The 27,897-nt window shown below is 44.2% G+C and overlaps 2 protein-coding genes across 9 annotated transcripts; one reads left to right on the top strand and one right to left on the bottom strand.

Moving 5' to 3' along the window:
- The first annotated feature begins 1,226 nt into the window (after positions 1–1,226).
- Positions 1,227–13,575, top strand: LOC311121713 (nucleobindin-2-like). Of its 2 annotated transcripts, none has more exons than XM_084196174.1 (13): positions 1,227–1,620; positions 7,388–7,528; positions 7,787–7,894; positions 8,010–8,142; positions 8,533–8,636; positions 8,760–8,945; positions 10,001–10,091; positions 10,179–10,237; positions 10,327–10,419; positions 10,554–10,643; positions 10,853–11,023; positions 11,207–11,267; positions 11,397–13,575. In XM_084196174.1, the coding sequence occupies exons 2-13, from the start codon at positions 7,388–7,390 to the stop codon at positions 11,585–11,587; spliced, it is 1,428 nt and encodes a 475-aa protein (XP_084052300.1). In that variant the 5' UTR covers positions 1,227–1,620; the 3' UTR covers positions 11,588–13,575. The 2 variants fall into 2 exon arrangements, with proteins under 2 accessions (XP_084052300.1, XP_084052301.1); XM_084196175.1 differs by having other exon boundaries at positions 1,250–1,620; positions 11,400–13,575.
- LOC311121712 (caprin-1-like) lies at positions 13,145–27,897 on the bottom strand. Of its 7 annotated transcripts, none has more exons than XM_084196168.1 (19): positions 27,747–27,897; positions 26,391–26,525; positions 25,962–26,024; positions 25,664–25,750; positions 21,895–22,133; positions 21,709–21,791; positions 19,446–19,616; positions 18,897–18,949; positions 18,706–18,789; positions 18,424–18,576; positions 18,226–18,322; positions 17,150–17,202; positions 16,907–17,017; positions 16,566–16,694; positions 15,869–16,031; positions 15,544–15,732; positions 15,336–15,448; positions 15,107–15,167; positions 13,145–13,889 (listed from the first exon to the last, which is right to left on the bottom strand). In XM_084196168.1, exons 2-19 carry the CDS (start codon positions 26,523–26,525, stop codon positions 13,813–13,815), a joined length of 2,061 nt encoding a protein of 686 aa, XP_084052294.1. In that variant the 5' UTR covers positions 27,747–27,897; the 3' UTR covers positions 13,145–13,812. The 7 variants fall into 7 exon arrangements, with proteins under 7 accessions (XP_084052294.1, XP_084052295.1, XP_084052293.1 ...); XM_084196169.1 differs by having other exon boundaries at positions 15,096–15,167; XM_084196167.1 differs by having other exon boundaries at positions 18,220–18,322; positions 27,747–27,894.

Consider the following 27,897-nt stretch of genomic DNA (forward strand, 5'->3'; position numbering starts at 1 on the left):
TGCAGTTTTGTCAAACATCACAATGCCACAGATGTCTCAAGTTTTGAGGGAGCGTGCAATTGGTATGCTGACTTAGGAATGTCCACCAGAACTGTTGCCAGTGAATTGAATGTTTATTTCTTTACCATAAGCCGCCTCCTTGTCGTTTTAGACAACGTGTAACCACGCCAGCCCAGGACCCCCACATCCGGCTTCTTCACCTGCGGGATAGTCTGAGACCAGCCAACCTGACAGCTGATGAAACTGAGGAGTATTTATGTCTGTAATAAAGCCCTTTTGTGAGGAACAACTCATTCTGATTGGCTGGGCCTGGATCCCCCGTGGGTGGGCCTGGCTCCCAAGTGGGTGGGCCTATGCCATCCCAGGCCCACCCATGGCTGCGCCCCTGCCCAGTCATGTGGAATACATAGATTAGGGCCTAATTTATTTATTTCAATTAACTGATTTCCTTATATGAACTGTAACTCAGTAAAATCGTTGACATTTTTGCATGTTGTGTTTATATATTTGTTCAGTATATTTAGAAAACCACATACATGTATTTCTAGCTTAGCTAATATTTCTAGCTTAGTAATGTTCACTCATACAATAACCCTGCAGAAAGCTGCTCATCAATTTTCTCAATAGTCCAAGCAATCCCATTAAACCAACTCAATAAAGTCTGCTTTATGCTTCACCCCAAATACATAATTATCTGAGTGTAATGAATGATTTTGGTGTATTGAAAATAAAGGCTGCTTAATTGAACTAGCTATGTAAGAATGACGAAGTGAAAAATGCAGCTTTGGGATCAGATCTCCCTACCTAAACGTCTTCACATACCATATCCACTGCTGCGTAGAGGACGGCTCATAATAATGGCTGGAACGGAGCAAATGGAATGGTATCAAACACATAGAAACCATGAGTTTGATGTTGTTGATACCTTTCCACTCACTCAGCTCCAGGCATTACCACGTGCCCGTCCTCCCCAATTAAAGTGCCACCAACCTCCTGTGTCACAGAGTTTCTAGACACTGTACTGTTTCTAGACACTGTCTCTGATGTCATGGCAAGAAAGCTACACTGATCCAGGATCAGGGAACATCCACCTCCTCCAAATTATGAACGCCACGTACGATTCAGTGCAACCTAACATGATAGCACAGTATTTCCCTAACCCTTTGACTGGCAGTGTGCGCGGCCTAATCGAATAGCGATGCACGTCTTCAGGAAGTGAAAATTTTAGCCAATGGCAACTACCCAATTTAGCACGCATGCCAAGTTATCAATGTAGGATTTCATTCACTTGTTATCTAGCACTGTAAACAAATGCTTGCTAGCATCAAGGAAGGGACGAGAGGACGAGTTATCAGCTAGGGAGGAGACTAGTTAGCTAACTAAATTAGCTTGACGCCGGGTTTTCCAACTAGATAGCACATCCACAAAGTCAAAATTGGCTATATCGTAAAAATTAATGAAAACAAAATTGGTGTTGATGTAAGGTTAGGCATAAGGTTAGCACTGGGGTTAAGGTTAAAATCTAATTTTAAGAAGAGAAAGTGTAGAAATAGGTGGGGGTTATGACTTTTTGACTGTGGTAACTAGTGACGACCGATTGACGGGGATTCCAACCAAAAAGTAAGTACCGCCGTGGCATTAATTGGTTTGAAGCTATTGTTATTTTGAGAATGAGACAGAGATCGCAACGTCTCGTTGTGGTCGACACAAGACCCGGTATCGCTGTTATTTAGCTAACTAGCTAGCTTGGGTGGAAATGGAAACCTCAATTAGCTTCAAGCTAGCTGTCATTACATTAGCCTGCCATCTACCAGCTACCTAGCCATCATCATCACTACTAGCTAAGCTATTGTATTGACCACAGTGAGTCTGCCTGTAAAGTGTAACGTTAGCTAGACGACTAGCTATTGAATTGATGGTGATTTAAATTGTAGCACGCTAGTTAGTTAGATAAAAAGTATCACCTCCTAGCTAACATGTTTTTAATAGCTTAGCTATCGATGGCAGAGAGACACGTCAGAAATGGACTGGAAACATATGGGGTTGGGGCCATGGAGATGGCTAGAAGACCCGGTGGGGAGCGTGGTGAAACAGGATTCATTGTCAGTCGTTTTGAGTCAGTCTCTACCAGACAGTCACGTTAGGATATATCAGTTATCCTGTTAGAGCTTTTGTACAGAATCCCCGTAACTGTTTTAGGTGCAACGTTTATGGTCATGTTGTAGCAGTGTGTACTGGGATGGAGATTACAATATGTGTGCAGGAGGGCATGGGACAGAGGATTGTGTAGTTTCGGTGGATAAAGTTGCGTGTCAACTGTAGGGGTGCTCATGTTGCTGGGGATCGGAAGTGTCCGGTGCGAGAGAGGCAGGTTGAAGTGGCCAGAGTCAGCGTAGTGCAGAATGGGTAGTAGATTTGTGCCACAGAGGGATAGGGCAACGAGTGAGTTATGCTTCAGTAAGGTTGGCTTTTTAGCGTTCATATCAATGGTTATCTTCTGTACTGCCGAGGTGGCAGCTGCAGAGAAGTATTTGGTTATACGAGATTTGACTTCAGAGGAGTTACAGGGTGTGTTGAGGGGTGGTGGCCCGTCCTCCCAGGCCGTTGGAATGGTGCAGGAGCAGATAGGGTCAAAAGTAGTGGAAAGGGGTAGTGGGTTTTTAACGAGTGTGGGTGGCAGCTGCAGAGAAGTACCAGGGTGTGTGAGATTTTACTGCAGAAGAGTTAATGGGGTAGTGATTTTTATGAAATAGTGGTGTATATACACTACCGGTCAAACGTTTTAGAACACCTACCTATTTAAGGCTTTTTCTTTATTTTTACTGTTTTCTACATTGTAGAATAATAGTGAAGACATCAAAACTATGAAATGACACATGGAATCATGTAGTAACCAAAATAGTGTTAAACAAATCAAAATATATTTTATATTTGGGATTCTTCAAATAGCCACCCTTTGCCTTGATGACAGCTTTGCACACTTGGCATTCTCTCAACCAGCTTCATGAGGTAGTCACCTGGAATGCATTTCAATTAACAGGTGTGCCTTTGTAACCGGTGTGAAATGGCTAGCTAGTTAGCGGTGCGCACTAGTAGCATTTCAATCGGTGACGTCCCTTGCTCTGAGACCTTGAAGTAGTTGTTTCCCTTGCTCTGCAAGGGCCGCGGCTTTTGTGGAGCGACGGGTAACGGTGCTTCGAGGGTGACTGTTGTCGATGTGTGCAGAGGGTCCCTGGTTCAAGCCCAGGTAGGGGCAAGGAGAGGGATGGAAGCAACACTGTTACACCTTGTTAAAAGTTAATTTGTGGAATTTCTTTCCTTCTTAATGCGTTTGAGCCAATCAGTTGTTGTGACAAGGTAGGGTTGGTATACAGAAGATAGCCCTATTTGGTAAAATACCAATTCCATATTATGGCAAGAACAGCTCAAATAAGCAAAGAGAAACGACAGTCCATCATTACTTTAAAACATGAAGGTTAGTCAATATGGAAAATTAAGAACTTTGAAAGTTTCTTCAAGTGCAGTCACAAAAACCATCAAGCGCTATGAGGAAACTGGCTCTCATGAGGACCACCACAGGAATGGAAGACCCAGAGTTACCTCTGCTGCAGAGGATAATACGTTCATTAGAGTTACCAGCCTCAGAAATTGCAGCCCAAATAAATGCTTCACAGAGTTCAAGTAACAGACACATCTCAACGTCAACTGTGCCGAGGAGACCGTGTGAATCAGGCCTTCATGGTCCAATTGCTACAAAGAAACCACTACTAAAGGACACCAATAAGAAGAAGAGACTTGCTTGGGCCAAGAAACACGAGCAATGGACATTAGACCGGTGGAAATGTGTCCTTTGGTCTGGAGTCCAAATTTGAGATTTTTGGTTCCAACCGCCGTGTCTTTGTGAGACGCGGTGTGGGTGAATGGATGTTCTCCGCATGTGTATTTCCCACCGTAAAGCATGGAGGAGGAGGTGTTATGGTGTGGGGGTGCTTTGCTGGTGACACTGTCTGGGATTTATTTAGAATTCAAGGCCACTTAACCAGCATGGCTACCAAAGCATTCTGCAGGGATACGCCATCCAATCTGGTTTGGGCTTAGTGGGACTATCATTTGTTTTTCAACAAGACAATGACCCAACACACCTCCAGGCTGTGTAAGGGCTATTTTACCAAGAAGGAGAGTGATGGAGTGCTGCATCAGATGACCTGGCCTCCACAATCCCCTAACCTCAACCAAATTGAGATGGTTTGGCATGAGCTGGACCGCAGAGTGAAGGAAAAGCAGCCAACAAGTGTTCAGCATATGTGGGAACTCCTTCAAGACTGTTGGAAAAGCATTCCAGGTGAAGCTGGTTGAGAGAATGCCAAGAGTGTGCAAAGCTGTCATCAAGGCAAAGGGTGGCTATTTGAAGAATCTCAAATATAAAATATACAGTATTTTGATTTGTTTAACACTTTTTTTGGTTACTACATGATTCCATATGTGTTATTTCATAGTTTTGACATCTTCACTATTATTCTACAATGTAGAAAATAGTAAAAATAAAGAAAAACCCTTGAATGAGTAGGTCTTCTAAAACTTTTGACCGGTAGTGTATATTTGGGGAGTTTCTCCCATTCTTCTCTGCAGATCCTCTCAAGCTCTGTCAGGTTGGATGGGGAGCATCGCTGTACAGCTATTTTCAGGTCTCTCCAGAGATGTTAGATCGGGTTCAAGTCCGGGCTCTGGCTGGGCCACCCAATTACATTTAGAGACTTGTCCCGAAGCCACTCCTGTATTGTATTGGCTGTGTGCTTAGGGTCGTTGTCCTGTTGGAAGGTGAACCTTTGCCCCAGTCTGAGGTCCTGAGCACTCTGTAGCAGGTTTTTCATCAAGGATCTCTCTGTACTTTGCTCCGTTCATCTTGCCCTCGATCCTGACTAGTCTCCTAGTCCCTGCCGCTGAAAAACATCCCCACAGCATGATGCTGCCTCCACCATGCTTCACCGTAGGGATGGTGCCAGGTTTCCTCCAGACGTGCCGCTTGCCATTCAGGCCAAAGAGTTCAATCCTGGTTTCATCAGACCAGAGAACCTTGTTTCTCATGGTCTGAGAGTCTTTAGGTGCCTTTTAGCAAACTCCAAGTAGGCTTTCATGTGCCTTTTACTGAGGAGTGCCTTCCGTCTGGCCTCTCTACCATAAAGGCCTGATTGGTGGAGTGCTGCAGAGATGGTTGTCCTTCTGGAAGGTTCTCCCATATCCACAGAGGAACTCTGGAACTCTGTCAGTGACCATCGGGTTCTTGGTCACCTCCCTCGCCCTTCTCCCCCGATTGCTCAGTTTGGCCGGGCGACCAGCTCAAAGAAGATTCTTGGTGTTTCCAAACTTCTTCCATTTAAGAATGATGGAGGCCACTGTGTTCTTGGGGACCTTCAATGTTGGATACATTTTTTGGTACCCTTCCCCAGATCTGTGCCTCGACACAATCCTGTCTCAGAGCTCAATGCACAATTCCTTCGACCTCATGGCTTGGTTTCTGCTCTGATATGCACTGTCAACTGTGGGACCTTTTTATATAGACAAATCATGTCCAATCAATTGAATTGACCACAGGTGGACTCCAATCAAGTTGTAGAAACATCTCAAGGATGATCAATGGAAACAGGATGCACCTGAGCTCAATTTCAAGTCTCATAGCAAAGGGTCTGAATACTTATGTAATTTTTTATAAATTTGCAAACATTTCTAAAAACTTGTTTTCGCTTTGTCATTATGGGGTATTGTGTGTAGATTGATGAGGAAACACATTTATTTAATCAATTTTAGAATAAGGCTGTAACGCAAGAAAATGTGGAAAAAGTCAAGGGTCTGAATACTTTCCGAAAGCGCTGTAGCTAGAGGACTAATATGCTGACTAAACCCGTGACACCCATGTTGATTAGGTCTATCCCCACCAGATGCAATCACGACACAGGTTAAAATACCAAAATCAACTGTGAATTAATTATATTAATTTCGGAGCAGGTCGAAACACACACGAAACATTCATGGACATTTAGCTGTTGCTAGCTAGTTTGTCCTGGAAGATGAACATTGGGTTGTTATTTTACCTGACATGCATATGGTCCTTTTTTAGCTGGTTCTTTGTAGAATTTTGACCAGGAGTCATACAAAATCGTGTTTCTCTACTCCGACGTTTAATCCACAGATCAATAAACCTAGTTAATTTTCAGTTAGTCATCTTTATTTATTCTCTCCTCATTTGTCTTTCAAGCATCCATGTGGGTTTGGATTTTCCTGAAATCCAATAACGAGGGGACTTGCAGCATGTGGAGTGTCTAAAAAAGAACCAAGTTCTATTTTAGCACTTGGCGATGCAGACGTACATTCAAACGTGCGAGCGGTGTGGGTGAAATGACTGAATAACATGTATGTGTACATTTATTTTGCAATGCTCGCGCACGCAACGTGTCTGGTGAGGTTTGCATGTAACCTTACTTAGTTCACAGTTGGTTTTGATATTTTAACAGCGTGTCTGGTGTGGATGGACAAAATCAACATGCGCGCGAAGGCAGATGCACGCTCGTGGCCGGTGAAGTCAGCATGTTAGTGCCCAAAAGCCGGTTTTATCATGGGCATCGCCATTGAGGACTTCCACCAGAGATGGAAGAGGAAGCGAGACATCCCACTCGCTAGTTTTTTCGGGTTCTTATACAGTCAATTAATTAAGCACGCCAGACCCAGCTGCTAATGCATTGGTGCCTATGGGAGAGCCACCCTTGTAAGCAGACCGGAACTGTGCCTTTTTTTCCCAATGGTAAATGGCCTGTGGGACATCTTCATTTATCTACCATCTTTGCTTTCACCATTTTTAAGTAGTCAACTGGGTGGGACTTCCTATGGGTTAAGGAAGGATCACATGATTCCATCCAGGTCATCAGGAGGGATCAGCTAATTAATTATGCTTGTGTGCAAACACTCCATAACTGCAGGTGGCAGTACGTCGCCAGCCTTGGCTTTAAACCTTTTCAAAGAACATACTCCAGGTGGCAGTATGCACCCTTTCAGTTTGTTTACCAACTCATAGAAGTAGTGGTCCTCTGTAGCTCAGCTGGTAGAGCACGGCGCTTGTAACGCCAAGGTAGTGGGTTCGATCCCCGGGACCACCCATACACAAAAAAAAAAAAATGTATGCACGCATGACTGTAAGTTGCTTTGGATAAAAGCGTCAAAATGGAGATGCCCATGCACTCAGAGGCCATAATGGGACACAAAAGAGTCCTCTGTCTTTCTCTATGGTTGGGGCACAGACACTTTATTTGGGGCAGAGACTGATGTTTTCTATTCTCTCTGGTTGAGGTGTTGCTTGCCATGTGTTGTTGTGTGAAGGTGCGTCTTGTGTCTCCAGATGTCTTGTAGCCGGGTATTCCACACCAGCTGCCTTGCACTTCTGGTACAGCTGCTCTGTCTGGAGGCAGTGCCCATCAGTGTGGACAAGACCAAGGTGAACCAGCCGGAGGACAAAGCCTCAGAGCCGCCACCAAGTGTGGTAAGAGTTGGTGAAGGATCACATACCAAGCATGCACAGTGGAGAAACATGGCAGGCATAGCAGCCCTAACAGACATGGAAAAAAGCAGTAATTTGTGCTTCCTGTACAAGCTCAGACCAGTTATACCAGCTAGCAATGATTTTCTCTAACATAATCTATTGAATTGTAACGTATACAGACTGAACTGAAGGTCTATTGAATGATGCATGAGCTAGTATGCATACTACTACCACTTACAAAATTATTTCATGTAACAGGACACTGGACTCCACTATGACCGTTATCTCAGGGAAGTCATTGATTTTCTGGAAAAAGACCAGCATTTCAGAGAGAAGCTCCATAACACAGATATGGAGGACATCAAGGTATTCTAACAGTGTCCTGCTCATTCTTGTCCTTCGGACTCTCTCATTGAGTCATTAGTCATGAAAAATGCAAAACAGCAGCGGTATGATAATCATTACATCACGTTTCCTACAGATGGGGAAGCTGGCCAAAGAGCTGGACTTTGTCAGCCACCATGTAAGGACTCAACTGGACGAGCTAAAAAGGCAGGAGGTTAGCCGGCTACGGACACTGATCAAAGCCAAGCAAGACATCGAAGGAGGAAACGGTATGCTGCCCAGTGAAAATACCATTAATATGCCTTAAGTGCTATACTGTTAACATCTAGAAACACTAGGGCGTGTGGGCGAGTGACCAAGAAGTACATTTTTGAGGCAAAGGTCTCAGGAGGACGTGGTTAGTGCAGCGTCAGTGTTGAGTCAGCTACTTACTTGTGAAACATGCTTCTGAATATGTTATCTCTGTTTCAAATCACAATAGTAACAGCACAGTATTAGACACAACAGTAACGTCTCACTTAAACCACTAATTGGCAGGATTACAGGCTAGTACCGATGCACACAGGGTTATTGAGCTTTGACCAACAACAACACACCCTGCAGCACTGGATAACTATTGTGCCTATGTGTGTAATGATTCTGTTAAACCTCACTCACAGATATGGCAGTAGACCACCAAGCTCTGCTGAAACAGTTTGAGTACCTGAACCACATGAATCCTCACACCTTTGAAGTGGAGGATCTGGACAGACTCATCAAATCAGTAAGTATAATGTAGACAACATGGCATTTTTTCATGGTACATACATACAATACCTTAATGAAGTACCTGTAGTCTTCTTCTCCTTCAAGACATTTTAACTCTCATCCTTCATTTGACCACAAGGCCACAAACGATCTGGAGAACTATGACAAGGAGCGCCATGAGGAGTTCAAGAAGTACGAGATGATGAAAGACCATGAGCGAAGCGAACACCTCAAGACTCTAGATGATGAAGGGAGGAAGAAGGAGGAAGAACATTACGAGGAGATGAAGAAGAAACATGCAGACCATCCCAAAGTCAACCATCCAGTAAGTCCAACTACACTCGGATGCTACGTTAACTGTGTGTTTCAGTGCTCAGTCTGTTTGTGCTCACATATGGTCTAGCCAGTCTCTAGACCAGGGATGGGCAACTTTGATGGGGGTGGGGGCCACAATAAATCTGAACTCATCATGAGGGGTCGCATTGGCTCGAGGGTCTGTGTCTAAAAATGTTTAGCTGACATGGTCTAAATGACTGACTGTCAGTGACTGACATAACAAGAGAAAAACTGCTGATGCACAACCACATTTCGAAATTGCACCTTGTGTATTCTACTATTCTAACTCCCAACAGTAAGTTGAGACCCCAAATGAGTTCCTTAACAATATACACTGAGTGTACAAAACATTAGGAATACCTGCTCTTTCCATGACATAGACTGACCTGGTGAATCCAGCTGAAAGCTATGATCCCTTATTGATCTCACTTGTTAAATCCACTTCAATCAGTGTAGATGAAGGGGAGGAGACAGGTTAAGGAAGGATTTTTAAGCCTTGAGACAATTGAGACATGGATTGTGTATGTGTGCCATTGAGGGTGAATGCGCAAGACAAAAGATTTAAGTGCCTTTAAACGAGGTATGGTAGTAGGTGCCAGGCGCACCGGTTTGAGTGTGTCAAGAACTGCAACCCTGCTGGGTTTTTCACACTCAACAGTTTCCTGTGTGTATCAAGAATGGTCCACCACCCAAAGGACATCCAGCCAACTTGACACAAGAGTGGGAAGCATTGGAGTCAACATGGGCCAGCATCCCTGTGGAACGCTTTCGACACCTTGTAGTCTATGCCCCAACGAATTGAGGCTGTTCTGAGGGCAAAGGGGGGTGCAACTCAATATTAGTTAGGTGTTCCTAATGTTTTGGACACTCAGTATGCATATACTGTATATATTTGTTTGTTTTTGGAAATTGATCTGCAGGCCTACAAAAGGTGGACGGCCAGTTGCCCATTTCTGCTCTAGACCTTCCCCATACTTAATGATTAGCTCAAGTGAGCCATTTATATCTAACAGGACTAACATTTGTTGTTATTTTGCTGTGCAGGGCAGCCAGAATCAGTTCAAAGAGTTGTGGGAGGAAGCAGATGGTCTTGACCCTGAAGATTTTGACCCCAAGACCTTTTTCAAGCTGCATGGTAAGTCCTCATCAATAGACATCACAGGCTGGGGCTGGGAGATCCATCTCACGGAGTTCCTCAACATTCTCGCGTTTGAATTTTCAGATTCCAATGGAGATGGCTTCTTCGATGAGCAGGAATTGGAGGCGTTGTTTACAAAGGAGGTAAAGATTTGTCCTCTTTTTGAATGTCTCACCTGAAATGATAATGAAATGTGTGCGTGTATAGATAACGGTTTATTCTGTGGGCTCAGCTGGAGAAGATCTATGATCCTACCAATGAAGAGGACGATATGGTGGAGATGGAGGAGGAGCGCCTGCGTATGAGAGAGCACGTCATGAACGAGGTGTACTGTTGTCACGGCCGTGAACCTTGCATACTATATTCCCAAGGATTGCTATCACTGAAAGTTAGAGATTGGTTTCATTGATATAAAGAAATAAATAGTTCACATGGTGACTGATCTCTCACTGTTCACAGGTGGACACCAACAAAGACAGACTGGTCTCCTTAGAAGAGTTCCTGATTGCCACAAAGAAAAAGGAATTCCTGGAACCAGATAGTTGGGAGGTGTGTAGCTATATCTATTCAACTCTCATTCATACTGACCTACTTTTAATACTTCAACATTATAACTCATTATTATGAAACGGCAAGAGTAACAAAAATCATACCATATCTGTAAATACCCCTACATTCAACCACACTGTAATTCTGTTGCTTTTTAAATCAGTAAGGAGAGGTAGAAGGGTATGAACTGACACGGCCTCCTTTGTTAGACCCTAGAGCAGAACCAGGCCTACACAGATGAGGAGATGAGGGAGTTTGAGGAGCACCTGGCCCAGCAGGAAGAGGACCTCAACCAGAAAGCATCAGAACTCCAGAAACAGAGGGATGAGTTGGAGAGGCAGCAGGAACAGCTCAACACACAGAAAGTAGAGCTTCAGCAGGTACAGAGTGGGCAGTGGTAGAACAGACACAACCAATAGGTTCTCTGTTACTGGAATGCACTTCTTCTGTGTGGTATTGTTTTGTGTGGTATTGTTCTTTTTGACATGAGCTGCCATATTTACCTACAACAATCCATTGAGGTGTCTGTGCTTATCTCTATCTGTTTGTCTGTGGTGTTTCAGGCAGTAGAACACATGGAACGGTTGAAAACCCAGAAAGTTGAGCCCCCTCCAGAGGTTCATGGTGAGTGATGGTTTACCCCTATTCCATTTTCTCTTTACTGGTGTGTCGTGTATTTTTCAGAATGTAGAGGAAAATGTATCTCAAGATTTGAAAAATGAACTGTATTCAAAACTCGACTCTCTTTTTCAGTAGAAGGGAATGCTATCCCAGAGCCACAAGGAGAGAACCATCCTTTGCCCCCGGGCCACCAAGATATGTCCCAAAACCACCCGGGTATGAAGCAAGACAACCACCTCCAGAACCAAATACCCCACAACATCCAGGATTTGTCCCAACCACGTCTCCAGGATCTGCCACCAGGCCATCAGGCAGTGCCATAGGGCCAACATGACTTACCATAAGGCCCCCATCAGAACCAGTTCACTCAACCCCAGCTGCCAGATAAAACTCTATAGACAACACCGCTGGCTCCATGGCCCCCCACCCACAGCCCTTTACAGTACCTATATACCTCCAGTCCAGTGTGCAGAGATCCCGCCATATGGGCATGTGTGGCCCCTGTTATCCTGAAGAGTTAACTGAAAACCAGCTGGAGAACACAGGAGGCGTTTACAGTATCCCTGCCCACTTGTGGATTTCAATTTGAGCCTTCAAGGCCTAGAAATGTTTTATACATTTGCAGTCAGGGAATTTGTGTTATAGAGTGCATATGTGTATGTGATGTATGGTTTGGTCATAGGCCTCCTGTAGCTCAGTTGGTAGAGCATGGCGCTTGCAACGTCAGGGTTGTGGGTTCGATTCCCACGGGGGACCACTATGAAAAATATATGCACTCACTAACTGTAAGTCACTCTGGATAAGAGCGTCTGCTAAATGACTAAAATGTAAATGTCATAATTGATCATTACTTAAAATGCATAGCTTTGGTGGAATGGTTTTGGTAGTGTCAATGTCTATATATTTTGGAACATCGTTTTGAATTAGTGCTGTGTGATGTCATGACAATTAGGCCTAATAATTGTCTGGTCACTCCACCTGAATAAGGATAAAGTTGTGAAATTGATGGATTCCTGAAAAGGCTACATTTCAAAAGACACTGAAAATGGCATTGGGAGCATTATGAACAGTAAAGACAAAACTGTCTCATGGAACAGAATAGAATATAGATATACTTTTTTTATGGGTTAATTCCTGTGTATTACATGGCATGAGCTTGGCCACAACTTTATTTCATATCCTCAAGTCTGATAACAGCAATGTATTCTTATCTTGGCTGTTATGGGCACTAGTCATGGGAAACCTGAGTGGATTGCAGTCTTATTTTTCAGTACATTACTTTTGTGGTAACTATACTATAGCCAGCTCTTTGTATTATCTTAACTGATTTGCAAATGTAAGAATCAGTTGATGATCTGGTTATTTCTGTGGAGATTATAGGTAATCACGTCTTGTTTTCAAGTCTGTGCTTGAATAAGGTTACTGTTCCTAATGACCTGCAGGTGTGTCTTGGCCAAGGCCAGTACATGTATTGATACTGAACATGCCCATTACCAGGCAATGAGGTCTACCTTTTGTACTCAGCAAATCACCCCCAGTCTGTCCTATATTGGGCCTTTATATTGGTTTACTTTTACCAAATTCTGCTAGCTCGGGCAAATGCTATTTTCTCCTGCACCATCCAGAGGTGTGCCTAATTTTACTTTGTATAAAATGTTCCATAGTTGTTTGTACAAAAGATGAGTTTAATTTTCAGATGACCAGTTGCACAGGAAAACATCAATATTGCTGTAGACTTTTGTTCAATTTAAGACAGGATAAAGTGGTGATGACTTGTTTCTTTATAGCTATGAAGTTGACACAATCCTTACATTCTACAGACCTCCAGGGTTGACATCAGTATGATGTTTTTGGACAGAGCAGATATGAAGTGACAAATGCAAATTTACAGAACAGTGCATTTATTCAGTGCATCACTAACAGCTACCATATGGCCAGAGCAAAATGTACACACAGGAAATCTTCATTTTGGGTAAACAGTCCTTCAAATGCCTTTCTCTCAAATGCCTCAGTTGGCTAGACCAAAGTACTCTTAATGAGCAGTCCGTCATTCAGTCAGACCTACAACCTGCATAGACTGCACACCATTTGGACAGACCTTACTCCCAAACATGCCATGGCAATACAATGTACAGTACACACAACCTTCACATTGAGACAAAAACATTTCCTTGTGTGGTCTGACCTTAGTCAACATATTGTTTGGTCTTTTATAACATGCTTCCAAAGCCTGTCACTAGCCCCAGCCACTGATTTGTAAATTATTGCCTATCGAGCAGAGACCCAAATAAACAGTCCAACAGCAAAGGCACACATGTTCCAGCTTGGTCAGTTTAAGGCAATGCAATAGCATATGATTGTGAGAAAGCTAAAGATCTGACAGGAGTTAAGGGTGGCATGTATGGCTTCAGACCCAGGCCTCACCAAACCAAACTAGAGGTTGATATGGAGAGGAACAGTCAGATAAGGGGAAGGGTGGTCCAGGAGTGTTGAGGTGATGTTTAAGGTTGCCCAAGGTGGAGGGTAGAAGAGTCGTTGGTATCCAAGACTAGTTGGCTTGATGTGCAGCCATTTGGGTCACCATCCCTCGGCTGGGCTTAAACAGTCCCCCCCGGCCTGCAACCGCTAAGCAGATAGAAAATAATCATAGTCAGCTGAGGCCAGCCCGTCACCCTTGTTCTGGGTTAGGTCTGGGCATGGAGTAATCAAAAACCCTCATCCACATTCTTTGAAATTGCTAGTGTGCACCTGCCAAGGAAGAGATCTCTCAACTCTAATAGGGAGACAAAATGGACATTGACTGTTACGAGCAAGCTAATACACTCATTACAAAATGGAATCCTGAAAACAAGGGAAAGGTAATAGTTGCCTTCATGTCAACTCAGTTATATACACACAGTGGCAATATTCACTGCAAATCTAAAAACAGCTTTGAAAGCGTTTATCAAGGTCATGCAGAATAATAGTATGCATTTTGCCAGATGGAGCCCTACGATTTACAAATAACACCACAGGTTTACTTTGAAACTCAGTGACATTTACGTTTCATGAATGTTTCTAAGCATGTTAATAGCCACCAATATAATATGTATGCTCCCATGACAAAATACAGACTACTTCCACCCATCACTGGAAGGCAGGGCACAGCAGGTGAGGGAGACAGAAGCAGAGAGAAGTCCTTTCAGCAAAGCATAACCAAAATCCTCCAGCACACTCTTAACCCCAAGAGATAATGTCAGCACAGGCAGATAATGTTGCAGTAGCCCCACAGAGCAGCAGGGTTCAGGGACCAACGAAAAGAAACTAGCAGCAGACAGCAGGTTATACAACACATCTTTATTGAAACAGTCTCCCAAGGAGTAACATCGGCTTACAAAGAGGAGATGGTGGGAGAAGAAAAAAACAAGTAATGTTATGAAAACCAAAAGCACAGGGAAAAGTGGTTGACAGGGCTGGGCAGTGACAGAAAATATAAAAGATTCTCATGGATTGGACTGACAGTTGCAGGGTTTTTTTTTGCATTTATTTTGTACAAAAAATAAATTAATGAAATCTTTCAAGTTTACAGGAATATCTATTTGTTGTTTCGAACACAGACTTGCTGATAAATCTAAATGCTGTGGATTTCAGCTTTACATGTGTTAAAACAAAAGTATCTTAGACATACCAAAGCAGGCTTACTCTGAAAAGGAGGCCAGGAAAAACAAAAATAGATGAGAAACAAAACAAAAAAGATTTATAAAAGTGAGCTGGGGCAAACACATTCATAATATCTGAATGTTCAATGTGGCAGAAGTTGACAATCCTTTAAGCGCTTTAGGATCGCATGGCTTGAGCATTACCTCGAGAGCAACCCCGAGGTCCCTGGGCTGCTCCCCGCTTGTAGCCTGGCTGATATCCCTCCTGTAGAAACAACAGGTCATTCAGAAAGACTCTTATACACCATCTTCATGACAGCATCTGGGACAACAACTCACAGAATCCCTTTTATTTGGACTAACGCAACCTTAATGCAAGGGTCAAGTGTCTTCTAGTCACTAGGACCTAGTGGTTGGCTGTGTCCTCCCTTACCCGCTGATAGGTGCTGTTGGAGTAGTCCCGGGGAGCCGTGCTGAACTGGGCCTGTTGCCCATAACCATTGTTTGGAGTGTTCGAGAAGGGAGGGCGATAGCCATCATATCCTCCTGAGGAAGACAACCATTTAAAAACGGTTAACGCCGTAATAAATCACTCATGTGTCAAAGTAGGTCCCTTACAATAAATCATCTGGATCTCATACCTCTGAAACCGTTAGAGGATCCTCGGTATGCATTGATCATGCCCCGGGGGTTCCTGGGGCCTCCGCGAGGCACGGCCCCCCTGCTGTTATAGAAGGACTGGCCTTGCCGCCCAAAACCTGGCCCCTGGGACGACTGCACCTGGTGGCCCGCTGCCGACGATATCACTTGGTCTTGGGTGTGGAAGCCTCCTACAACATTATAAGAGTCATTAACATTTGATCTTTCTGCTGATCATGCCCTTAGACCCAAGGTCTACTGCTCCTCAGACTCTGCTTGTCTAAGTCACACCCTCAGGCCCAACAGCCACCCCAGTCCCTCTCTCACCAGACTGTAGCGTGTCCTGCTGGATGTCAGGCTGCTCCACGGAGTGCTCCACGGAGTGCTCCGCCTGGCTGCTGAAGCCCTGGCCGTAGCTGCTGGGGAATTGGTTCTGCTTCAGACTGTCTGCTTCGTTAGTGGGGGGCACGGGGGCGTTGAGGTTGAACACCTGAAGGACACAATACAACCAGAGAAAAGCTTTCATTTAGAGGTGGCAGATGCCCATGCAGGACTCGCAGACAACAGCAAATCATCAGTAACTGAGACTTTAGTCTGATTATTGAGCATGCCGTACATACTGTTCAAGGTTCGCAAAATAAAGTTAATCAGCTTAAAGTTGATTATAAAGCCTTATGTAGACATGGGGGTAGACAAGAGGAGCATTCTATTCTGCTCTGACAGAGTGGAGTGTGTGGGGGTGGGGGGAGGAAATGGGATTGAAGCTTGGTTTTGAGAAATGTAGGCAAAACACTGGAATTATACTTATTAATTCAGTTTTGATGTCCCAATCAGTTTTTTGATTATCCTTGCAAATAAATCTGGTATTACTGTTGTGTGATAGTGTGTACTACTTCTATTCTCCCTGTCGTAAGACTTGTGCTACCATAGTTGTGTAATAAGTGATTCGAGTTAAGTGGGTTATATGACGGTTTTGTTCAAGTGACGCGTTGTCAGTTATAAGTCCTCCATTAACAAAGCCTACCGCTTGCATGGACTGGAATGGTGCTGCGTTGACATTGATGCCGCCGCTGTGGGGGGTGGAGACAGGCGGGAAGGCAGAGGGCAAGGAGGACTGGGCGGGGGACTGCTCAGACGACAGAGACGTCGAGGCCTGGTTTAGGGAGGGGGCGGGTCGTGGTGGGGAGACAGAGACGTCACATACTTCAATGGTTTTCACAGACACTTCAGGAAAAGCAGGTAGGATGAGTGCTAACCATCTCTCACACTGCCCAATAACAGCCAAGCACAGAGAAGCTCCACCACCCACAGCCAGGGGGGTAGAGGGTGGTGGAATAGAGGGCACCTTGGGGAGGGAGGGTTTACCTGGATGTGGTCGGTGCTGTCTGTCTGTGGCTGGGGCTCTGCTGTGTGGGAGGGCTGGTAGAGGGGTGGTGTGGAGGAGTAGGCATCAGGTGTGGGGGATACCATGGGGACCTGGGGAGGGAAGGGGGAGAATAAGGGAAGGTTCACATGGTACCCTTGCCCTTTAAATAAGTTTGCTCCTGTATTGAGTCTTGGGGACCACTACTATCAGAATTCTGTTCAAGTGTCACTATTGCCACTTACTTGTGTAGATTCAGGAATTGAGCTTGGTTGAGGAAGTCTGGATTCTGAATGAACTGCACACAAGATAAATATAAAATGGTTTGTCGGTAAAACAGTTTAGAGCAACTAAAATTGAACACTGACAAACCTCAAGAGTATATGAGCAGTACTACACTCACCGGCCAGTATATTAGGTACACCATCCCGTTCACGAAAATGGTTCGCTCCTACAGACAGTGAGTCACTTGGCCGTGGCTTGCTATATAAAGCAGGCAGACAGGCATCGAGGCATTCAGTTACTGTTCGATGGAACTTTAGAATGGGCAAAATGAGTGACCTAAGAGACAGAGTGGTATGATCGTCGATGCCAGGTGCGCCGGATCCAGTATCTCAGAAACAGCCACCCTCCAGATCTTTTCACGCACGACAGTGTCTAGGGATTACTGAGAATAGTGTGACAAACAAAATACACCTAGTCAGCGGCAGTCCTGTGGGTGAAAACAGCTCGTTGATGAGAGGTCGAAGGAGAATGGCAAGAATCGTGCAAGCTAACAGGTGGGCCACAAACAGGCAAATAACAGCGCAGTACAACAGTGGTGTGCAGAACGGCATCTCGGAATGAACAACTCGTTGATCCTTGTCACCGATGGGCTATTGCAGCAGAAGACCACACCGGGTTCCACTGTCAGCTAAAAACAAGAAGAAGCGGCTCCAGTGAGCACGCGATCACCAACACTGGACAATTAAGGAGTGGAAATACATCGCCTGTTCAGACGAATCCTGGTTGTTGTTGCATCATGCTGATGACAGCGTCAGGATTTGGCGTATGCAGCATGAGTCCAAGGACCCATCCAGCCTGGTGTGGGGACTGTTTTCCAGGCACACGTTAGGTCCCTTGATACCAATGTAGAACCCACGCCCCCAAAGAATTCAGGCTGTTCTAGAGGCAAAGGAGGGGTTCGACCCGGTACTAGATGGGTGTACCTAATAAACTGTCTATGAGTGTATATGTGAACATCTCTAGGAGGACTACAGCCTCTGAGTGGTGGTGTTGGTTTGAGGGGAGTTAAAACAGAATGTGATGTACTAACACTGACCCATCTGCTGCAGGTCCACGCTCTGCGCAGGCTTCATGGGCTGGGCCAACACGATGGCTGGGTCCAGGGCATGGCCATCAAATTCCAACATGGAGTCCTGTGGGAGGAAGCACATGGGTCAGCATGAACAAGTCACCAAACAGGATCCAATAAGGCACCCAGTTCAGGACCATAGGGGGCAGTTGGAAGGATCATCACCTGCATGAAGTTATAGGTTCCCTGCATCTGGGCCATGAGGTCCTGTACGACCTGCTTCCTGACCACGGGGTCAGGCGTGTGGGAGACTGGGTTCACAGTGTGGGGCTCGGGGGCCATCTGGGGAGGAGGCTGGTGCTGGAGGGCGTTGACCACCTAAAGACACAGGGACAGATTTAAACCCAGCTGATGACATCATTGGGCCATGGAGTTACTTGATGAACCCTAAAGGATTCTGTGTGAGACTTTGTGACAAATGACATGAGGTGTAGACATGCAACATACCTGGGCCTCTGCCGTCCACTCCTCTACTTGGTCGTTGCCAGTCCTGCTGTATGTGGTTTCTGGAATGAACTGTCTGTTTACAAACTACACAAATAAACATGAGATCACTTGATTAGATTCCAATAGGCAAGGTAAACCAGAGAGTTCTGAACTTTACAGCAGTCAAGAGTCAGGGTAGAGACTGAACTCACCTCCGTGGCTTCTAATTCAACGGCCTCTGTGTATTCTTCAGTAACTGTTTCTTCTGTAAAAAGAATACGCTCTGATTAATATCCACTCACCCAGGTCCACACACTCAGACCAATCGTAACATGAGTTCCCCTCAGGTGATGGTAATCTGTTAACCCAGAAGTAAAACCTCACGTAATTTGGTCAGCTGCGTGATTAAAGTCTGTCTTCATACGTATTAGAAATTGAGAGTTACGGCAAAAACAAAGTCTCCACCCTCGCAAAAGGAAACTCTCAGCCAAAGCGCTCAAGGCGAAGCAGTTTAAGCACCGCCTTCGCCCAATCCTGATACATTTTACATTTTAGTCATTTAGCAGACGCTCTTATCCAGAGCGACTTACAGTTAGTGAGTGCATACATTTTTCATACTGATACTTCCAAATAGCCAGTGACAAAAACCTAAAAAACGGAACTAATGCTGCTCGAATCTCACGCATTCAATTCAGTCCTAGCAGATTCTCTTTGTCTACACACAGATTCTGCCAACGGGAGATTATGGTGATGGTGGCTACCTGGTTCTGCAGGCTGCTCCCCACTCCCAGACGACTCATGCGCCACAGACTGCTCCTCCTCTTCTTCTTCCACCACCTCCTCCTCCTCACACACTCCATTCTGATGCGTTTGTGCTCTGTCAAAATAGCCACTAAGCAGCACCTTGTCCAGGGTCTCCTTCAGTGCCTTGTCTATAGGAAAGGGGCAGATCATATTCAGAAGGTATTAGAAAGGTCTTGATAAAGCATAAAATGTACCACTGTTTAGTGGTCCCAATCCATAACAGAAACGTTTGTGTTGTGCAACGAAGCACTCAGAGTTAGTCAATAGGCCGGTCTATGCTTGGTATAATCACAGCTGTGACCCATTCCACAGCACCGTGCCAGGCCAAGATCCACTGCTCGAAGCACTTTAATAACCCTCAAGTATTCATAATCCACAATGCCATATGATCCACCGCAAAGTTGTCTCTGGAACATGGGAGGTGGATGCTCAGTATTTGTGGAATGACAGGTGTCCTGTGTCTGGGCTGGCACTACCCCTCAAAGCCCACTGGCCTCACCCCAGTTCACCCCAACCACCCAGAAAAGAGCTTCCCCTTATACATGTTCTGCTAACATGGCCTGCACATCCAGCATGCCCTTTGTGCTCCAAGGGGCTGGGTGATGGATGGGCTTTAGTCATAACGCTGCTCCCAGTTGAGCCAGCTCAGCTAACCTTGCTTCCAAGCTATTTTTTCCCCTCAAATCTAAGATAAGCCCCAAGATACTCAGTATACATATGGGGATGTGGGTAACTAATTAAACAAGCCAAAGCCTACAGTTGAAGTCGGAAGTTTACATACACCTTAGCCAAATACATTTAAACTCAGTTTTTTCACAATTCCTGACATTTAATCCTAGTATAGATTCCCTGTCTTAGGTCAGTTAGGATCACCACTTTATTTTAAGAATGTGAAATGTCAGAATAATAGTAGAGAGAATTATTTATTTCAGCTTTTATTTCTTTCATCACATTCCCAGTGGGTCAGATGCTTACATACACTCAATTAGTATTTGGTAGCATTGCCTTTAAATTGTTTAACTTGGGTCAAAAGTGTCGGGTAGCCTTCCACAAGCTTCCCGCAATAAGTTGGGTGAATTTTGGCCCATTCCTCCTGACAGAGCTGGTGTAACTGAGTCAAGATTGTAGGCCTCCTTGCTCGCACACGCTTTTTCAGTTCAGCCCACAAATGTTCTATAGGATTGAGGTCAGGGCTTTGTGATGGCCACTCCAATACCTTGACTTTGTTGTCCTTAAGCCATTTTGCTACAACTTTGGAAGTATGCTTGGGGTCATTGGCCATTTGGAAGACCCATTTGTGACCAAGATTTAACTTCCTGACTGATGTCTTAAGATGTTGCTTCAATACATCCACATCATTTTCCTTCCTCATGATGCCATCTATTTTGTGAAGTGCACCAGACCCTCCTGCAGCAAAGCACCCCCACAGCATGATACTGCCACCCCAGTGCTTCACGGTTGGGATGGTGTTCTTCGGCTTGCAACCAACCCCCTTTTTCCTCCAAACATAACGATGGTCATTAAGGCCAAACAGTTCTGTTTTTGTTTCATCAGACCAGAGGACATTTCTCCAAAAAGTACAATCTTTGTCCCCATGCGCAGTTGCAAACCGTAGTCTGGCTTTTTTATGGCAGTTTTGGAGCAGTGGCTTCTTCCTTGCTGAGCGGCCTTTCAGGTTATGTCGATATAGGACTCGTTTTACTGTGGATATAGATACTTTTGTACTTGTTTCCTCCAGCATCTTCACAAGGTCCTTTACTGTTGTTCTGGGATTGATTTGCACTTTTCGCACCAAAGTACGTTCATCTCTAGGAGACGTAACACGTCTCCTTCCTGAGCGGTATGACAGCTGCGTGGTCCCATGGTGTTTATACTTGCGTGCTATAGTTTGTACAGATGAACGTGGTACCTTCAGGCATTTGGAAATTGCTCCCAAGGATGAACCAGACTTGTGGAGGTCACCAATTATTTTTCTGAGGTCTTGGCTGATTTCTTTTGATTTTCCCATGATGTCAAGCAAAGAGGCACTGAGTTTCAAGGTAGGCCTTGAAATACATCCACAGGTACACCTCCAATTGACTCAAATGATGTCAACAAGAAATTTGTGGATTGGTTGAAAAACTAGTTTTAATGACTCCAACCTAAGTGTATGTAAACTTCCGACTTAAACTGTACAGAGTAAATACATTGAGAGCTACTTCAAAAGTGTTAGAAACATACATGTGGTTCCTGCCACAGCCTGGTCTCTGCCCTCTAGCAGTTCCCATAGGTGTAGGGAGGCCTCCTCATACTGGTCAGTCAACCTAGAGAACAGGGAAGGACATTAACAACATGCCTTCCATTATATTACCTCACTCGTTCGTCATTTACCACAAAAGTTAAAAAGAAACAAAAAAAGGTTTGTACCTGACGTCATGGTCCCGTTCAGGGCCCACCAGCTTGTAGAAATTGTCCAGTGCGGTGAGGTCAGCATCGGTGAGCAGGGGGGAGCCTGCGGCGGGCTGTTTCAGGTCCTGCCTCGTCTGCTCGTCCCCCAGCCGGTCCAGCAGGAACTGCAGCTCTAGAACAGTCTTCAGCCGCCTCTGCTCCGTCTCCTCCCGCTGCAGCTGCTCCCTCCGGGCAGACTTCTTCACTGCCTTTTGGATCTGCAAGGAAACAGGGAAGAAGTTGTGTCGCTGCACTATGGCCACAGTGACTGAGAAACAGCAACTAATAAATACAGTGAGTGTGGTCATAGTAACCAGAATGAAAAGGATTGTTGACCACCTACAGTTGAAGTCGGAAGTTTACATACACTTATAGGTTGGAGTCATTAAAACTTGTTTTTCAACCACTCCACAAATTTCTTGTTAACAAACGATAGTTTTGGCAAGTCGGTTAGGACATCTACTTTGTGTATGACACAAGTAATGTTTCCAACAATTGTTTACAGACAGATTATTTCACTTATAATTCACTGTATTACAATTCCAGTGGGTCAGAAGTTTACATACACTCAGTTGACTGTTCCTTTAAACAGCTTGGAAAATTCCCGAAAATGATGTCATGGCTTTAGAAGCTTCTGATAGGCTAATTGACATCATTTGAGTAAATTGGAGGTGTACCTGTGGATGTTTGTCAAGGCCTACCTTCAAACTCAGTGCCTCTTTGCTTGACATCATGGGAAAAATCAAAATAAAATCAGCCAAGACCTCAGAAAAAAAAATTGTAGACCTCCACAAGTCTGGTTCATCCTTGGGAGCAATTTCCAAACGCGTGCAGGTACCACGTTAATCTGTACAAACAATAGTACGCAAGTATAAACACCATGTGACCACGCAGCCGTCATACCGCTCAGGAAGGAGACACGTTGCGTCTCCTAGAGATTAACGTAATTTGGTGCGAAAAGTGCAAATCAATCCCAGAAGAACAGCAAAGGACCTTGTGAAGATGCTGGAGGAAACAAGTACAAAAGTATCTATATCCACAGTAAAACGAGTCCTATATCGACATAACCTGAAAGGCCGCTCAGCAAGGAAGAAGCCACTGCTCCAAAACCGCCATAAAAAAGCCAGACTACGGTTTGCAACTGCACATGGGAACAAAGATCTTACTTTTTGGAGAAATGTCCTCTGGTCTGATGAAACAAAAATAGAACTGTTTGGCCATAATGACCATCGTTATGTTTGGAGGAAAAAGGGGGTTGCTTGCAAGCCGAAGAACACCATCCCAACCGTGAAGCACAGGGGTGGCAGTATCATGCTATGGGGGTGCTTTGCTGCAGGAGGGACTGGTGCACTTCACAAAATAGATGGCATTATGAGGAAGGAAAATGATGTGGATATATTGAAGCAACATCTCAAGACATCAGTCAGGAAGTGAAAGCTTGGTTGCAAATGGGTCTTCCAAATGGACAATGACCCCAAGCATACTTCCAAAGTTGTGGCAAAATGGCTTAAGGACAACAAAGTCAAGGTATTGGAGTGGCCATCACAAAGCCCTGACCTCAAGCCTATAGAAAATGTGTGGGCTGAACTGAAAAAGCGTGTGCGAGCAAGGAGGCCTACAATCTTGACTCAGTTACACCAGCTCTGTCAGGAGGAATGGGCCAAAATTGACCCAACTTATTGCGGGAAGCTTGTGGAAGGCTACCCGACACTTTTGACCCAAGTTAAACAATTTAAAGGCAATGCTACCAAATACTAATTGAGTGTATGTAAGCATCTGACCCACTGGGAATGTGATGAAAGAACTGAAAGCTGAAATAAATCATTCTCTCTACTATTATTCTGACATTTCACATTCTTAAAATAAAGTGGTGATCCTAAATGACCTAAGACTGGGAATTATTACTAGGATTAAATGTCAGGAATTGTGAAAAACTGAGTTTAAATGTATTTGGCTAAGGTGTATGTAAACTTCCGACTTCAACTGTACAGTGAGGGAAAAAAGTATTTGATCCCCTGCTGATTTTGTACGTTTGCCCACTGACAAAGACATGGTCAGTCTATAATTTTAATGGTATGTTTATTTGAACAGTGAGAGACAGAATAACAACAAGAAAATCCAGAAAAACGCACGTCAAAAATGTTATAAATTGATTTGCATTTTAATGAGGGAAATAAGTATTTGACCCCTCTGCAAAACAACTTGGTGGCAAAACCCTTGTTGGCAATCACAGAGGTCAGACGTTTCTTGTAGTTGGCCACTAGGTTTGCACACATCTCAGGAGGGATTTTGTCCCGCTCCTCTTTGCAGAGCTTCTCCAAGTCATTAAGGTTTTGAGGCTGACGTTTGGCAACTCGAACCTTCAGCTCCCTCCACAGATTTTCTATGGGATTAAGGTCTGGAGACTGGCTAGGCCACTCCAGGACCTTAATGTGCTTTTTCTTGAGCCACTCCTTTGTTGCCTTGGCCGTGTGTTTTTGGTCATTGTCATACTGGAATACCCATCCATGACCCATTTTCAATGCCCTGGCTGAGGGAAGAAGGTTCTCACCCAAGATTTGACGGTACATGGCCCGTCCATCGTCCCTTTGATGCGGTGAAGTTGTCCTGTCCCCTTAGCAGAAAAACACCACCAAAGCATAATGTTTCCACCTCCATGTTTGACGGTGGGGATGGTGTTCTTGGGGTCATAGGCAGCAATCCTCCTCCTTCAAACACGTAGAGTTGATGCCAAAGAGCTTGATTTTGGTCTCATCTGACCACAACACTTTCACCCAGTTCTCTTCTGAATCTTTTAGATGTTCATTGGCAAACTTCAGACGGGCCTGTATATGTGCTTTCTTGAGCAGGGGGACCTTGCGGGCGCTGCAGGATTTTAGTCCTTCACGGCGTAGTGTGTTACCAATTGTTTTCTTGGTGACTATGGTCCCAGCTGCCTTGAGATCATTGACAAGATCCTCCCGTGTAGTTCTGGGCTGATTCCTCACCGTTCTCATGATCATTGCAACTCCACGAGGTGAGATCTTGCATGGAGCCCCAGGGCGAGGGAGATTGACAGTTCTTTTGTGTTTCTCCCATTTGTGAATAATCGCACCAACTGTTGTCACTTTCTCACCAAGCTGCTTGGCGATGGTTTTATAGCCCATTCCAGCCTTGTGTAGGTCTACAATCTTGTCCCTGACATCCTTGGAGAGCTCTTTGGTCTTGGCCATGGTGGAGAGTTTGGAATCTGATTGATTGATTGCTTCTGTGGACAGGTGTCTTTTATACAGGTAACAAGCTGAGATTTGGAGCACTCCCTTTAAGAGTGTGCTCCAATCTCAGCTCGTTACCTGTATAAAAGACACCTGGGAGACAGAAATCTTTCTGATTGAGAGGGGGTCAAATACTTATTTCCCTCATTAAAATGCAAATCAATTAATTACATTTTTGACATGCGTTTTTCTGGATTTTTTGTTGTTGTTATTCTCTCACTGTTCAAATAAACCTACCATTAAAATTATAGACTGATCATTTCTTTGTCAGTGGGCAAACGTACAAAATCAGCAGGGGATCAAATACTTTTTTCCCTCACTGTATATTTATATATTTCTTAATTCCATTCTTTTACTTTTAGATGTGTATTGTTAGATACTACTGCACTGTTGGAGCTAGGAACACAAGCATTTCGCTACACCCGCAATAACATCTGCTAAAAATGTGTATGTGACCAATAAAATTTGATTTGAAACCTTGAGACTGAACTCACCTCTTGCCCCAAAGACAGGAAGCTCTTCTGCAACTCCCGAGCAAAATCCAGGTTGTTGGTCACTTCCTGGAACTTAGTCAAGGCATCCTACAGACGAGACGAGACAAGAGAGGGAATGAACATTACATATGTTTTGCTAGCTGTGTCACAGATCAAAACAACAAACACCAAAGTATAGAAACAATGGAAAGCTCAAGACTGAAAGATTATAGTACATATGCAACAGGTTAAACAATCAAGTTCACAATTGAAGTTCCCTGAGCTAACATCAACCCAGACCACAGTGTCTTGTACATACCAGCTGATCCTGGTTCAACAGTTCTCCTTTATTCTTCTTGGCCTGGTAGTCATCCAGCTTGCCCTATAAAAATATGGCACATTTAATAAGGGTTACAAAAAGGTCTGCTGAGATTCTTTCAGCAGAAATATACCAACTTTGGTTTACCCGGGTATATACCATCTATTAAGTGATGTGATTCTAATACCAAATAAGTCACAGGTTAATGATTGATTACACCAACTAAATTTGTCTGTAGCCTTAATCTTAATTACCAACTTTGAGAAAGTCAATGCAGGGTCATAAAGCAGACAATCTTCCCAGACAAGAGAGACATCCAGAATTGTTCCTCAGTTGCAGTTGGTCTCAAGCAATGACTAAGCATGAAACAATCTATGCTTTTTGGGAGGTCTCTGAAATGCTTGGATGAAAAAAAGGAAACATTGTTACCTTTTTCTTTTCCATGTTGCGGACCTTCTTGTCGATCACCTGCAGGACCTGCTTCATGGCCTCAGACTGGGTCCCAGAACCCAACTCTGGGCTGGAGGCCTGAAAAGCATTGTTGCCAACTGTTGCTGAAGGCATCTGATGAGAAGACAGAACATTATTTGTTGTAGTCATTATTAGTGAAGGCTACATAACACTGAGCCTGTAATTGAATACAATAAAGGTTAAAATATGTTGATGATTAAAACATGGTGCTATAAACAACAAAGGCCTCATCTGAACAATAGCATTACATTGTTGACCACATAAGGGGTCAGACAACAGGCATTTTAATATACAAAAAAAATCAAGCATGGGGTACTACCTATTCATGTTCCTTAGTGGGTAAGAGCGTTGTGCCAGTAACCGAAAGGTCGCTGGTTCTAATCCCGAGCCGACTAGGTGAAAAATCTGTCGATGTGCCCTTAAGCAAGGCACTTAACCCTAATTGCTCCTGTAAGTCGCTCTGGATAATAGCGTGTGCTAAATGATGTAAAATGTAAATATGAATCAATTTGGATATTGTGTCGCTTTGCAGGAACATTTTTGTCAACCGCTAACGTTCGCAAACTCTCAAAACAAGTATAATTCAATAACTAGTACCTAGCTAGTTTACGTTAGTATTCCCAGATTTTTTGCTATTAGCCAACTAAGAAACTGAAGCCGACGAGGCACAGAAAAGGGAAAACGGGGATAAATTGCAAGTCCTTTGTGAGTCGAGGGACTGTCAGCCGGGCATTGTCCATTGAACAGCATAAACGTTACCTGCCTAACGTTAGCTAGCTACGCTACTCATCTTCCATCAACATCAAACAAATAACTAATTCCGACAAAACAATTATTGATGCAGCTAGCTACATATCGTCACAAGTATAACATTTATGCCATTTGAAAACAGATGGTCATCAAATTAGGCTTAAACTTGAATCCCATCCCACAACAACCCCCACCCGGCTGCATGGCTAGCTTAGCAACATTTAGCTATCTAGCTAATGTTAGCTAGTTCGTTTTTTCCTCGCATTGTTACCGAGACCGGCGTTAGCTAGCTGGCTACGCGAATCACTTAGATGCGAGGTAGAAATCGATAGCTGAATAACGCGATTCGAAAAATATGATTAACTACATTTATTTGAACGACAGCCATCACACTATTTTGTTGAAATGTACCTTGCTAATGTGAACACTGAACTTGGATTCCGTTTAATCGATTGGATGACTGGACAATGCTAGCTAGATAGACGACTTTTGAGAGGCTAGCCTAGCTCGCTAACTTAGTTAGCAAAAAATATTCTGAATTTGATGCTGACAACATTCACTTACCTTTAGGCTATATGTCTTGGTTCGTCGTCTGACGTTGTAGTTTTAGCTCTATATATTTCGTGTAACTTGTATGTTATTTTGTCTCGACAATGGTGTTCCGCCTCGCCGGCCTCACCGACAACTATACACTATTCTGCTGGCTGGCTGCACT

The sequence above is a fragment of the Coregonus lavaretus genome (genome assembly GCF_964263955.1).
Source record: "Coregonus lavaretus genome assembly, contig: HAP1_SCAFFOLD_1777, whole genome shotgun sequence".
Taxonomy (NCBI): Eukaryota; Metazoa; Chordata; class Actinopteri; order Salmoniformes; family Salmonidae; genus Coregonus; species Coregonus lavaretus.